The sequence below is a fragment of the Atta colombica genome, unplaced genomic scaffold (genome assembly GCF_001594045.1).
Source record: "Atta colombica isolate Treedump-2 unplaced genomic scaffold, Acol1.0 scaffold163, whole genome shotgun sequence".
NCBI classification, from domain to species: domain Eukaryota; kingdom Metazoa; phylum Arthropoda; class Insecta; order Hymenoptera; family Formicidae; genus Atta; species Atta colombica.
In genome coordinates this window covers 1,157,397-1,172,032 of record NW_017259254.1, presented here as the reverse complement: position 1 = coordinate 1,172,032, position 14,636 = coordinate 1,157,397, and the positions used below count along the sequence as shown (strand labels likewise).

General features: G+C 32.6%; 2 protein-coding genes across 7 annotated transcripts in view; one reads left to right on the top strand and one right to left on the bottom strand.

Annotated features, from left to right (window-relative positions):
• Positions 1-14,636, bottom strand: part of LOC108686066 (echinoderm microtubule-associated protein-like 2) — a 44,123-nt gene that overhangs the window by 6,107 nt on the left and 23,380 nt on the right. For 2 of the 6 annotated variants that reach the window (XM_018191137.1, XM_018191140.1), the window contains exons 1-8: positions 13,240-13,411; positions 10,672-10,960; positions 8,933-9,163; positions 5,967-6,120; positions 5,325-5,438; positions 4,787-4,915; positions 3,829-3,897; positions 164-469 (exon numbers count right to left, since the gene is read on the bottom strand). In XM_018191137.1, the coding sequence (XP_018046626.1) occupies positions 164-469; positions 3,829-3,897; positions 4,787-4,915; positions 5,325-5,438; positions 5,967-6,120; positions 8,933-9,163; positions 10,672-10,723 (1,055 nt within the window). In that variant the 5' untranslated portion in view covers positions 10,724-10,960; positions 13,240-13,411. Of the gene's footprint in view, positions 1-163; positions 470-3,828; positions 3,898-4,786; positions 4,916-5,324; positions 5,439-5,966; positions 6,131-8,932; positions 9,164-10,671; positions 10,961-13,239; positions 13,412-14,636 lie in introns of those variants that run through there. The other 4 variants (XM_018191138.1, XM_018191141.1, XM_018191139.1 and 1 more) reach the window with 4 other exon arrangements.
• LOC108686067 (gastrula zinc finger protein XlCGF8.2DB-like) overlaps positions 13,926-14,636 on the top strand; it is a 2,617-nt gene continuing 1,906 nt past the window's right edge. The window contains exon 1 of the mRNA XM_018191143.1: positions 13,926-14,000. The gene's annotated coding sequence lies outside the window, so the exon portion shown is untranslated. The remainder of the gene's footprint in view (positions 14,001-14,636) is intronic.

Here is a 14,636-nt window from a genome sequence, read left to right as displayed (position 1 = left end):
TATAATTATATATATATATAATATATAATAATTTTGCATTAATGAGTTCAATACAATCATTAAATTATTAACGATTAAATAATTACTCATCAGACATTTAATTGCTGCGATATTTTTCTTCATAAAAACTAATGTCACATCTTTTTCCCATTTTCTCATTTACCATTTAACATCGTCTGTATGACCTAAGTAATGTCTCTGGCTGTGTTCTTCCATGTTATACAGAACAACGACTGCCGCGACGAAATATACGATTTCGCCGGTTGGCAGCAGGTGTAAATTGCTTCGGCAATCGCGGCCGCGGTAACCGTAGACCCAGTCAAGCTTCAATTTGCTCTGCGGCGGCGTGCTAACTTTGTGAAGGTCGTAGGATTCCATCATGGATGTGGGGACGTAAAGAACGACTGGCCGACCGCGTAGATACATACGAACGGTGCCTTCCTCCTCGTTATACTGCATGTCTCTAGTGCTATAAAGAAATTGCTCGTTTATGTTTGCTTATGTGTTCTTATTGTTAAATTTATTTTCCGACTAAATCTTACATTTAAAAAACCCAAAATATAAACGAAATTTATTTTTATAAGACGAATAAAAATGCATTCGAACGATCTAATCGATAAATTTTTTCTGCTAGCGACATATTATTTTCTTTATTTTTTACACAACTAAATTTTATAAAAAAAATATCTTCATATTTTTTTCTTAAAATTCTCTCTCTTATCTCTTTTTTAAAATACCTATCATTTATTTAGTGTCTATATTTTGAGACAATTTTGTATCTTATGATTAAAATCGATTAATTATAGCGGCATTAAATAGTTTTTCTTACGTGTTGCAAATCGATAATAACGACGATTTTTTTCACTTTGTATGAACTCCTACAAAAAGCTTGTAAACTCGACCCTGCTCGTCGACTGACGTACTCTCCGATCGCACTGCTCGCACTATACTGAATGAATTCGCCAGGCTTTCTGTGTCGATGAGGTCTGGTAACCGCGACGAATGACTCACGCGAATAATGAGTCGGCTTTATTATTTCGCGATCGAAGTAACATGTGAGCTGTTACGTCAATTTTTATTTTTTCTATTTTTGTTCTTTCTGATATTACGCATGAATTACAACTACTTTCTCGTCCTGCGTTAAAAGTTTTTAGACTTATTTTAATCTCATTTTCACGATTAAGGGCGAGGAAGGTTGCTTCATAAAGCAACGTAAAGGATATATAACTTTCAATCTTTTTATCTCGATTTTTCAGACGTGTTTTAACAAAGCTGCACCGATTTCATGATTTATATCTTAGCGATTAAACGGAATCTTAAAGATTCCGATTCTTTAATGTATCTTTGTAGCATAAAATTGTATAATAAAAGACGCATGCAATAAAATAAATGCCAAGCAAAAGCGAATTAATATGATGCAGAACAAGATAGCGGAGAATTTTATGTAGCCTTGACCAAATTCTTCGAAATCGGGACCTTCGCTACTTTTGCTTTCATATTTATTGTCACATTCACGAATTTTAATTAATAAATTTCAAGAAATTAATTAATAAAAGTCTAATAAGCCGTATAGATGCGCGATTTATAAATACTGAAATAACATATTTGCAAAAATTTGCACTTAATATTATTAAGAATTAAAAACCAAAAATAGGATTATTTCGATTTATAATTGTTTCAGTTAGTATTCGAGATTCCTTAAAAAACTTTTATACAAAGAAAACTTAAATCATATTTATTAATTAAAGCAATCCTTATATTAAATCATTCTATTTTTACAAGTTAAGCATATTTTCCTACATAAAAAATTTCTACGTAAAAAATATTTTTCTATATAAAAAAATGAGTACACACAGAAATGATAACAGATCGTCACGTTATCTCGTGATAACTTATTTACATATTCTTATATTACTTCGTCTGATCAATAAATTCAAATGAAGTAGTTCACTCATAACAATGCAACGAGCAGGCAAGAGTAAAGCACTTCCGACTGTATTTTTGACGTTGAATGATGCGAGAAGGCAACAGGTATGGAAAGAGGACCACGTGGTTAACGGCTCATTTAACGCCTAGTGCGAAGCGCCATTGCGTTACCGAAGAAAGTGAATCGCAATTCCCCTTGCTGTTGCACAACCCATGCATATTGTGTTTCCTGGTGTGCACGACGTCATGGTATCACGAGCACACCGGAAATGTCGACAAAAAAACGCTGCCTGAAAGTGTCTTCGGATAAACGACTTTTTAGCTATCTTTTTGTTTACAATAGGTAGGCGATCATAATATCCGATTATAAAATATTTACTTTGCTAAATTAATAATATTTATTTATACGACTAAAATGAATAATGCCTATGCAAATGATACCACTTACTTGTCTTCTGATTATGTGACATCATGGAATACTATCTTCTATATTTATATGATCATATTATAATAGTGCACTATTGCACACAATTACTAAATCGCTTTCACAGCGTAAAGTACAAAATGTATAATTTCATTCTTTCAATTCAATTTATTAGCGCGAGAAACATCATAGATGCGATAATAGACTTTCCGCTATGTGTATCAGTTTCAAAACAAATAATGACATAGTTTTTATAGAGAACGCAATTAAAACGTGCGATTAATGTTGACCGTGATCCAAGTAACGATGCAAAACAATCCCAGGCATGACATTTAAATTTAAAATGTAGCTTTTACGTATCACATCAGGTATGCACGCCTCTTTGAACTGCACTTCTGCCAAGTTGGAAGTTTCACAATCTTAAGAAAATCTGTGCATAACATTTGCATGCTAAATTGAAGGTCAGAACAGTAATGTGTATTGCAATAATTAACGTGCCAATACTGTGATAATATATACATGCTGTGCTACATGCAAACGCATGCGGCACGATAACTTCCCATTTAACGGGTATTCATTGCGATACCGATCAACGAATCGGCAAACGTTAAAAATTAGTACTCGTTAGCACGAAGCGAATTCTTTTTTGCTATGTTATAAAAATTATAAATGCAATAAGGTTGATTTAGCCTTATATTCTGAAGATTAGTTTATCCTTACATTATCTTTTTATCTATTTACGAATTATAATACGTGTGGCACTAATAATGCCTTGCAAAGCATTTTCTACAATAAGCCATTATCTAAACTCTAAAATCTTAAGCATAAGAAATTAACCAGTCATAGTCGATTATTCTTCTCACATTCGACTGTAATTAGTTAATTTCTTATTAAAACGTTAAAAGTATAAGTATTGCTTATTGTAGAATGTTATTACGATTTTAAGGAAACTTTAATAAAATTTTTAGATGAATTCTACAGGCATCTCTTACAATTTCTATAAAATATCTGTTAAAGAATCGAAATATTAAAATTAAAATTAATTAAAAAATGATCAAGATGTTTATTAAATAATAAGCGCTATTTAAAAATTCGTGAAGCCTCTCTTTCAATATTCCACCGATTATTCACTTATAAAGAGATAAGCAAATTCGATCCGTAATCTACAAGATCGAGATCAATTGCCTCTACGATCGTATATCCCGCAGATCGTGTGTCATGCAGATATATATCATGGCGATAACCCACAGGAAATTCTACACGTGCGTTTAACGCCTGTGTTTTAAGCGAGGTCTTTACCGTGCGCGCTCACCTGCGGAGGAACGAAATTGCATCGTAAAGACCGTTCGGCGCGCACGTGCATCGAAGAAGCGTGTGCACGTGCGACCTCGCGATCACTGCGCGGCGGGTCGTCTAAACACGGCTACGGAGAAGCCAGATACGGCAGTAAGTTGTGTAAAGTCTGGTATATTATTTACCCGTGCTTGACGTTGTTCATCGCCGGTGGCTTGAACAGGTTGAACAGGGACTTGGTGGACGCAGACAATCTATAATGAACGAAAATCCAAACGAAAACCATGCGGTGCAAAACAATACAGGGAAGAAAAAGAAAAGAAATGGAGAACCGTCTCTAATGCGATCGGAGTGTTTCCCGCGTACTTGAAGGTTTGATTGATAGACAAAGAGATCCTTCGATTCGTCGATTCGATGTGCTTCAAGCATAATTTTAAAAGAGATTAGAATAGGATCTTTTCTTTCCGAATAATTAGACTCAGCCATAATTTTAAAATCTACTTTAGACAACTTAATAGGCATTCGTAAAATAGACTTTAAAAATTACAGATTTTTTTATCTCATTCTTGTACTGAAGTCTACAATTTACTGCTGAATCTTCTATTTCTTGCGATCAATCTGTAAGCTTTACTTTTTATAAGTTTTTTTTTTCAAATTATAGTGGTATGATTAACGAGAAGAAAAAGTAACATTTAATTAAGTTTAATGTATTTGTGCAGATACAATACAAGAAAAAACATAACAGCGCATAAAAGACGAAGCAATAGTAGTAATTTTCTAACCAATAGAACGCGAGAAACGGCGGTTTCTCGACGGGAAACTTTCTTTCAAGTTGCATAGTACGATCAACCAGAAGAAAAAATAATATTTAATTAAGCTCTATGTACCTGCGCAGGTACAATGTAAGAAAAAACATAATAGCGCATAAAAGACGAAGCAATAGTAATTTTCTGACCAATAGAAACGAGAGATAACGTCTTCTTGACGGGAAAACGCGCTCGATCGCTTATGAGAGAGGAAGCAAGAAAAACAGTGATGGTGATAACAAAAAATTAAACTCGTGTGATCAGTGAAATGTGAACAAAATCACAAATAGCAGACAAACGGTGCGTTTTACTGTTACGTTATTAGCTGTGAGCTAACCTGGTACCGACGAGCTGGGAATTGCTTCCCTGATTTTGCGGAGAATGTGTAAAATCACCAGTGGACGACCATCTCTTCGCTCTTCTTAGGCTACTTTGTGGCGGTCCGTTTGATCTTGCCGTGGGCGATCTAAGACATCGAATTCAATTCTCGTACAACAGCATCATGCATATATACACGCATCGCATAACGTCGTAATGACGCTCTAAGAACATTGAAATATATCGCTACTAATTAAACAGCGAATGTTCATTAACATGACGGTAATACTAAAGAGAGAACACACATACGCAATCATACACGCAACACATAATTAACAATATGCAATGAGAATAATCTACTACTGGTATGTTCTTGCAATTGGGACGGAAAATCGATTTACTTGGAAGTTAAAAAGTATATACGTAAAATTAAATTTAAAATTAATATTATAATTTCCACAGTTTTTTGGGTTTTTTGGATTTCTATTTTGTGGCATAAATTGCGACAATTTAATTTACGGTTTATTTTACATTAAATTATAGTTTAGATTTCTTACCTGGCTACAGGCAGTGGCGTAGCTCTAGGGCTTGGCGATGGCACCGGAGAAACACTACTACTACTCGGACTATCGGAATGTAAAGAGCCCGTTGACTGATAGTGGACAGATCTCCTGAAACAAAAAGTAATTAACTAAAACAAAGACGAAACACAAATTATTTAAAAATATAGCTCTAGAATATAAAAGGAGAGAATAAGTCAAATAAGGAGAAAAAGCGAATACAATTAGAAGAATGTCCGATATTTGGACATTTTATACATTCTGTATAAAATCTTTACATGAAAATGATATGAAATCTTTATCTATATATAAAGAATAATTTTGCTGTAGTATTTAAAAGAATTAGATACAGAAACAATTTTGCTAAATTAAAATAATTACGTAAGAATTTCAATGATGAGCAATGCTAGAAAAAGTTTTGACATTCTAGCAGTTTGAACGTCCTACATGATTATTTTGATGGTCCAACAATTCAGGTCTGTATCTATTATAGCTAAATTTTTAGATACTTCAGCAAACTGTCCTGAAGCAGCTGTCCTTCTGATCTGTTTGCCAACCTAAGAAACTGACCGTTCAGTTTTAAATTTCTCTTTGTTAACATTAAATATAATTTACAGTATTAGTTTTCACGGATCTTACCTTTGAGGAAGTTGGGAGGGATGCACGTAGCTGGCAGGCCGTCTCGGACTGGACGTCGCATCACGAACATCCTGCGATGATCCCGAAGAAGAGGAATTTCTGAGGCCACCGGTCTGACGCAGCCTCAAGTCCTTTTGTGGCACCGAATTTTGACCTGAAAATAACTTTTGCTCTTATTCGAAATATTTTAAATAAACAAAAAAAATATTCTGTATCGGAACTACTAATCTACTTTAACTAGAACCATCGATATTTCGCTTTAATTAAATGTTGAAAATATCAAGTTGATATTATTTGTCTATCTTTGTTTATCTCTAAAATTTTTAGATTGAAAATTGAGCCATTCTTTTTTAAGACTGGTTTAATTTTCATTCTTTAGAGTGAGATTTCACTTCAATTTAGAGAATTCTAGTAGTGAAAAAAATTAATCTGAATTATTTGTATTCATTATTTTCTATCTTCACTATTTTCAATATTTTTTAATACAGCTAATACAAATATATATATATAAAAGAAAAAATTGAAATAATTAATAAAGCCAAAAAGGCATCGGCAATTGTTTCATTGTTAAACACAGCATTTCAATTGTAACAAGATCCTCTGCTTTTTGCGTTAAACTTCGGATATTGCATAAATAACACGCGATGTAGCGAAATGTAACCGCGTGATTGGTTTCAATAGCGGTGTAACGGTGCACGATATTTATAACGCCTTCCGTGATGTATTACATCATTCCTATGTTCATCAATTGCTAAGAGCTAAGTTAAGGATGCTCTCGGCACAATAATTTATGTACGTCAGCGCGATTCTGATTTTCATTTCCTGCAGTTTGTCTGACAGGGACCGAAGGAATATTCGCATGCTTTCAATCACGAGAATATAAAGAAAACAATTAGAAAATTATTCGCGTTCGCAAGCTGACACCTTGCATGAGAGAATTAATGAGACAAGAGTGTTTCCATTTTCATTTTAATTACGTTACTTTCTTCATAAAATAATTATGTCAATGAAATTAGATTTAATAACGATTAAAATGTACGTACATGTGACAAAAATAAAAAGAACGATTGAATTATGATATACATGGAAAGTTTTGATAAAGATATTTAAAAATTTAGTAAAAAAAAATACGGATCTGAAAATAATTTTATTAGATTACGTTATCAAAATAATTATGTAAAATACTCAAGATGATTGATAGAATGTCAAGATTTCTAGTAGCATTGTTCATTATGCTTGAGTTTTCTACATAATTATTTTTATGCTTCAACAAAATTATTTTCAATTCTAGCTAAATTTTTAAATACATCAATAAAATCATTCTTTCCATATATTCCACAGAAACATAATTTAATAACAGTTAAAATGAACGAATGATCATTATTCTTACTTTACAATGTCTAAATGTATGACAGCATATTATGACTTTTCCCTTCATTCGTCAGCATTCCAGTATTCATTTCGATCATTCCCGAATTCTCGTGCAGAATAAAGAATTCTCTTCCAAGGTCTGCACGAATGCTGAAGACTAACGAACAATTACGTGAATCCATTCACGTTCGTGAGTGAGTTTCTCGATTGCAATGGGCGAAACTGAACGTGACCTTAAAACCGTCGCGTGCCAACAGGTACAACACCCAGCTCGAGTTTCACTTCCAGACGTTCGAACATTCGCGATCTCGCGAGGCTTCCTCGCATCCGTAATTTCTGTCATAACGTACGAAACTCTAGACTACTCTAGAGGTATCCGTGCACGAGTTCGCTGGAAATGCACGCCTGACTTAGATTGCATGTCGTGCATGATCGCCATTCGCACTTACGTCGACATATTAATTTGCGCCTTGCAATACTGCGATGAATTTTTGTCGCTATTTTACGATGTGATATTACATGCCAGGATAAAATGTATATTTTCGCTATAGATATATGTGCAATCAACACTTTAAGTGAGAAGAAACATGTTTCATAAAAACATGTCATTTGTATTCTGATAGTAAAATAGCAGGGGACTAATTTTACTAATTATACTAGATATAAAGGATAGAAACTTTCAATTATGCTAAGAATTATATTTTAATTATTAAAAATAATGATTTGAGAATGATTCAATCAAAGAAATAAAAAATAGCTTATTTATATTAATAATCATTAAATAATAATTTTAACATATAATAAAATTTTTGTATGTAAGTGCAATTTTATTCATATTCTGACTTTTGAAACTGGTAATTAATGATAATAAAAACGATATATAAATAATCGTATCAAATTTGTCAATATCGATATATATATAATTTTCATTATTGTAAGATTACATTATAATGCAATAACTGATGAAATAACTGAATTGAAATATTTAATGGCGATTATCAGGAGAAATAGGGTATGCATTTGCGGCTTGATTACCAGCGAAGGTGCGGCAAATCCGACGATTGTTTACATCACAGGTCTCACATCGATCAATCGAATCAGCTTTCCTTTCGTTATCACAAACGAAAAGATATGATCTTAGTCGTGTCAATCAATTATCGATCCAGGTTTATTATTGTGAAATTTGAACTGTGCGTGATCATCGAGAAATTAACAATTAATTTTTTTTTCGTATTAATTTTATTATATGCTTCCATTGTATATCATAAATGGAAAATTTATAACAATTGCTTTTTTAACAAAATTATAACAGAAAAAGATATGAATATAAGTAATCGAGAGATATAGAATTCATTCCAATAAATAAACAATTTAATATATAACTGTACAAAAATTAAAAATCGATAATAATGTGCTGTCATTTAAAAATAAAATTATTTAATAATCTCTATTAGTTAATATTTTTTATTATTAATTTATTATTGCTTTGCTCCGGTAGTGTTTTATATACGGAGAATGATATTTCAAATTATGAAGCATTTAGATATCGGTCGTTAGCGAGCTTCCATGATCAATGTGCAGCTTTGCCAACTTACTTCTGAGAGGTACATGACCGTTCCTTAAAGGCGAGGAGACCATCCTCTCGTTTCTCCTCTCATTCCTGTCATCCTCCCGCTTTTCTCTTGCCTCGAGCTGAGCAATTCGCCTTAACGCGTCCGCCAAAGTGGCGCGAAGACAAACTATCTCGTCCCTCTGCGCCAAGGATTGTCTTTCTAGATCCGCCACTCTGCCTAAAAGGGATCCGGTCTCACACTCCAGCATCTCATCTGGGAACGTAAAAAGAAATTCTGTTTAGACACTCGTTATTTGACTCTTAAATTTCGTCTTTTGATCTCTGACCTTTCATTTTTTATCAGAATTTCTCAGAATTTATTTTTATTGATAAAAGTAAAGATACGATATTCTGTGTTACACAGAGCAAAGATTTAGGAAGAATAGGAATAATATTTATGTTGAATATATTTACATACATATTTATACAAGTACAAATTATTATTAATAATAAAATAAATAGTTTTATAAAATAACAAGAAATTAACTGGGACTTAGTAATCTTATAAATAAAATTGACATATATAACATTAATAATACATTAAAAAATCACTGCAACATAATATATAATTTTTACTTTAAATAGATATATTTATGTTTATATATTCTATATATACATTTATCATTCTGTAATATCAATAACAGAAATATTAAAAATTAAGATATGATATTGTTAATATTGTAAGTATGACTTACTATCTTTCCCTCATATATAGCATTACTATTTATTGAGTAATGAATATGACGTCATTAAACTCACTTTAATATTATTCTTAATATCATTCTTCAATTGCACGATAGACACAATAACCAAACCTTATGGCTAGTGTGATAACATCTCTACTTTACAATGTCGTAAGCTAAGTATATGTAAGCTAAGTATATGTAAAATCTAAATATTATGACATTTTGATACTTTTGATACAGTTCAGCTGGAAACTAAAATGCACGCGATATATTTGATTATCCAACATGTCAAAAAAATATTCATTTACGAACTTCTTCATACAGAAATAGCTCAAACTAGGTCACGGTTTTCTACGTGCTGTCAAGATAAAAATTAAACTCTTCTCTCAGTGTCGAGCGAATCGCGTGGTATCGACTCATGAATTGTGCATGCGTGTGCCGAGCGTTTAATTTTACATACCTATCGGCCGAATCTTTCGCATTGCATATCCGTGAACAGAACGAGCAATAAGAAGAAACGCTGTCGCACGATTCATTGTCACAGTATTTATCATCTCGTCGGCCATGCAATTTACAATTCATAGAATATATTGAACGAAAATCAGCATTTGAATTTCGATAAATCATCATTTTGCATTGTTACATTATCTAACAAAATGACATTATCATTGTATTACAATAAATGCAAATCAGCCTGTCGAAACGGAGCTTACAGATCTGAATTGCTTCCACAAAGAGAAATACTTTGCTAGAGAATTTAGAGTAGCATTGTAGCTAAATTTTATTAAAATAATTTTTAAATATTTTTTACTGCATCCGCATTAATTCCAAAAAATTTATTTTTACAGCATTTTTTTAAAGCATTTTGAAAGTCAAGAGAAACGTATAGAATTTATATTAATACACATATTATATTAACAGACTAATTCCTGTTAAAAATATTCGTCTGAGAATGTGTCACAAGGTCATGTATGATTTTTCACGACTCGACGAGGTGGCATCTAAAAAAATGTCGACGAATTATTTTTGTACTCACGCCACGCTTGTTCCGCTTCGTCGATGGTATCCATCGTGTCCGGCGTGGACATTGCGATTAACTCTCGCGATGACCCCGGAGTATTAATATGTTATTCAATTGAACTGATTAACAAGCGCAAACAGAGCCAATGTACTCTTCACCAACATATCTTTCGCCGCACTTGTAACAATTCTCTTCATCGATACTAATATCCAAAGTTCACTTAGAGCAATTTTCGAATTTTTTTTCTCATTTGACAAGTCAGCTTGTTCACTTGGGACTAAAGTAACTAACTGCACTCGCATATCTGTCAGTAAACAGAAAGTCAAAATAAGATTTATAAAAAAGTTGAAGTCATGTGATACAAGGACAAAAGAAACGAGACGATGAGAAGAATGTCTCTCGCATCTAAACGCATGAGGCACACGTTAATTGTAATGAGTTTGGTCACGGAAGTTCTACGACGTTAATAATCACTTTCAAACAAAAGTGAAACGTCCTGTCTCCGTAAAATTAGTTATTGGATAATTTTACTTCATTATCTTTTTGCATTATCTATAATTTTAATAGAATATATAAACTGTGAATTATATTTAAATATACAATTTTTTATTCTTACTCAGGAAGCACTTCAAGATTAAAAAAATTAATCTACTAAATATGTTTATATCTTATTTAAAGAAAATTGATGCAATTCATAGAAAATTATTTATAATAGACTTTTTACAAACGTTACACAATGAAGAACAATTTCATCACAAATGTCACTCATTATTATTAATTTGAGTACCAATTAGTGCAATTAAGATACATGGAAGAGTTATTGAATTAGCACTTCTTTCGTAAGGTTAATACAGACAAGAAAAAAGAAGAAATTATTCGTAATACAAGGCGAAACGAACGTTAAGCAGAACGTTATTTCCTACCGCCGATATTATCGAAACTGAAACGCGATCGCGAATGGTGAGAATTCGAATGCCAAGCTGTGTCACGTGGGCTTAGTAAGCAGACGTTACTCAGTGACGTTCTTCAAGTCAAATGCCATATTGGCCATTAACGGTTCATATGTTAAACAGTCGTATTTTAAAAGTAAAATAAAAATTGACATTCACGTGTATGATCTTATGTAAATGTATTTATGCCGCGTTTCTCTGACATCTATAAATATATAATACATTTACAAGCATGTAAACGTACGTTGTTGCGGAACTGTCGCATTTCTTCTCGGTTACGAATTCTTCGATCAGTTTGGATTTGAAGATTGTAATCAATCCTAAATTAAACGAATTAAATTGTGATTTGCAAAACGCGAAGAAGCGCAACGAATAATTTACTGTACACGAAAAAAACCACTTTGCTGAAATAGCTAAAAATTTAAATACAGTGAGAAAAGAATGTACTAAATTTTAATAAATATTTGTTTAAATAATACTCGTTTTATTAAATGTAAATACGTATTTATTTAGTACAAGAACCATTAATTTATGCGATTTAACTCTCATTTTTTATTTACTTTATTTAATTTATTTTGCTGTAAAGTAAATGTTAAATTAGTACTATTCAAATAATTATTTAATTTTAATACATTTTTCTCTTAGTGTATAAATCTGAAAATAATTTTGTTGGACTATCCAAATAATTATGTGGGATGCTCAAGAATAATGATCAATGTTGTAAAAAATTTCGACATTTTAACTTGAATGTCCTTAACTATAATTTTGATAATCTAACAAAATTTATATTTATATTTATATTTATATTATGTTATTTATATTATTTATATTTATATAAAATTTACTAAGTCAAATTTTTAAATACATCAGCAAAACCATTCTTTCCATGTAATAACGAATGATGTGTTGCAAGGATATGACTTTTGCCCTCCGATGTAATGATAACAGCGGTGAAGAAATGTTTAAAAGCAAATCGTGCGTAACGATCCAAAGCGCATTTCATGAAACGCGTGATAGTTATGAGAATATAGTTGAAGTTACATAAACGCGCGCATATCGTAACTTCCTCGCGCGATTCGTAGAGAGCCCGAGAAAAGGAAACATGGAATTTCTGTTCCTCTCTTCCTCCCGCGTCAGTGCTTTCCTCACTAGAAGATGCGATAACCACTCGACGAGATGAACGATAATCGACCGTAGGCTCTTTACCCTCGCACTTACACGACTCTTTGTGTCTCGTATCTCCAACGCTTTTCAGAAAAAACGCCTGTGATCGATAGGGTACTAACGCGGAAGTGACTCTTTTTTTTCCTTATGGCAAGGGATATAGCATCGATGAAAATTTCTATCAGGGTAAATATTCTCGGCACAAAGCATGAAAATGGATTATTTGCAGCATGGAGTTTCCTTCTATATTTGCGATTAAGGTAAAATTTTATCGAAATTTATTACAATTTTATGCACTGAACTCATGCACACATGTGCTGTATATTTTTTGTATATATTTTTTGTGTGCTGTAATATTTTTACTTAATTGGTTCCGAATGTAAATATGTATCAGGAAATATCATTTTATGAGTGGTGATAAATGTGAGTATCGATAAAATTATTCATGCTGTAATATCACTCCGCTTACCAATAATTTCTCGAACAACGATCACAGGATTTACACAAAAATTTAACAATATCTTGCAAATTGTGCAACGCGATATCATATATGATAAACAAGAATATGAAGAGTAGCTTGGCGTTAATGAGCAGAGTAAACTCAATGCAATTGACACGATGTATCCAATAATTTTCAGAAACAACAAAATATACTACGACAAAGCCTTTTCCAAATGACACAACGGAATCAACCCTATCACCATGAAAACCTTTCACTTTGCACACGGTCGGGAAGAGTGTAAAAGGAATAAAACGAGCGTGACTGGTTTAGTCAAGCAAAATTTTTATTTCCACACACGTTTCACAGTAAAAACAATTCGAGCGGGATTCATCGAATCTTCTGACGGCGGGAATTTCCACAACACGTTTCGCGAGCGACGGAAGCGCTGCGTCGGGAAACGACACTTCCGTCTCGGAGAAATGAAAATCGGAAGTCAGAGAGAAGTCCGTGAGATCCGCACGACTGATGTGACTACACGCTTTCAAATTTCAACGACTTCGTCCGCCCCTCGTGAGGGACGCCAAATTCGACTCCATCGTGCCGCGCTGCTCTTGTAACACGTGTGTTTTCCGTGCGGCCGCCCCAACGTTACTGTCAGACCGACTCCAGCTGCTTAGGCCGCGATCAATACGGTCTAGATAGTCGAGATGATTCAGATGACGACGGGCCACGCCACGCCATTAACTGTGAATAGAACGTAGCAGCGAGATTTGCATCGGTGATAAACGGTAAGTTTAATTGTCAGGAATAAACACTTAAATTAATTGTTGCTTTATTGTAAAACGGTGTCATTAGGATATCTGATTTTTAGCAAATTTACACAGTAGAATATTTAAACTCTTATTTTCTGAAGTGGACTTAATATGGTCGAAACATCTGTAATTGGTAATTGATACGCCATATATTATTTTTGATACATAACTGATGTCGATTCTTATTAGCTTTACATTCCTTTATTGATTTAATCTTTGGAGCCTTTTTTAATTTTAATTTTAATTTTTAATTTTAATTCTTATTTTCTTTGTGATTATACCTCCTGATTCTTATTTATTAAGAGAATCGTCTAAATGTATACATATTTCATGACAGAAATTTTTAATATAAATTTTTAGAGAGCATAATTTTCCTCAATTTAACTATTTCTAAAGGAATGAGTTTTTTTTAGCGTCTTAATGTTGCCTTCGGTTTTCTGTTTTTTTCTTAAACAAAATAAATAAATTTCAAATTGTTTTATTTTTCTATTTTAATTATGTCCGATATATTTCAGAAATTTTTATTTATGAATTAAAAATTCACTTATATCGTTTAATTAAAAATCTCATTCATACTTTAATTATATTATATTTATATACTCATATTAATTA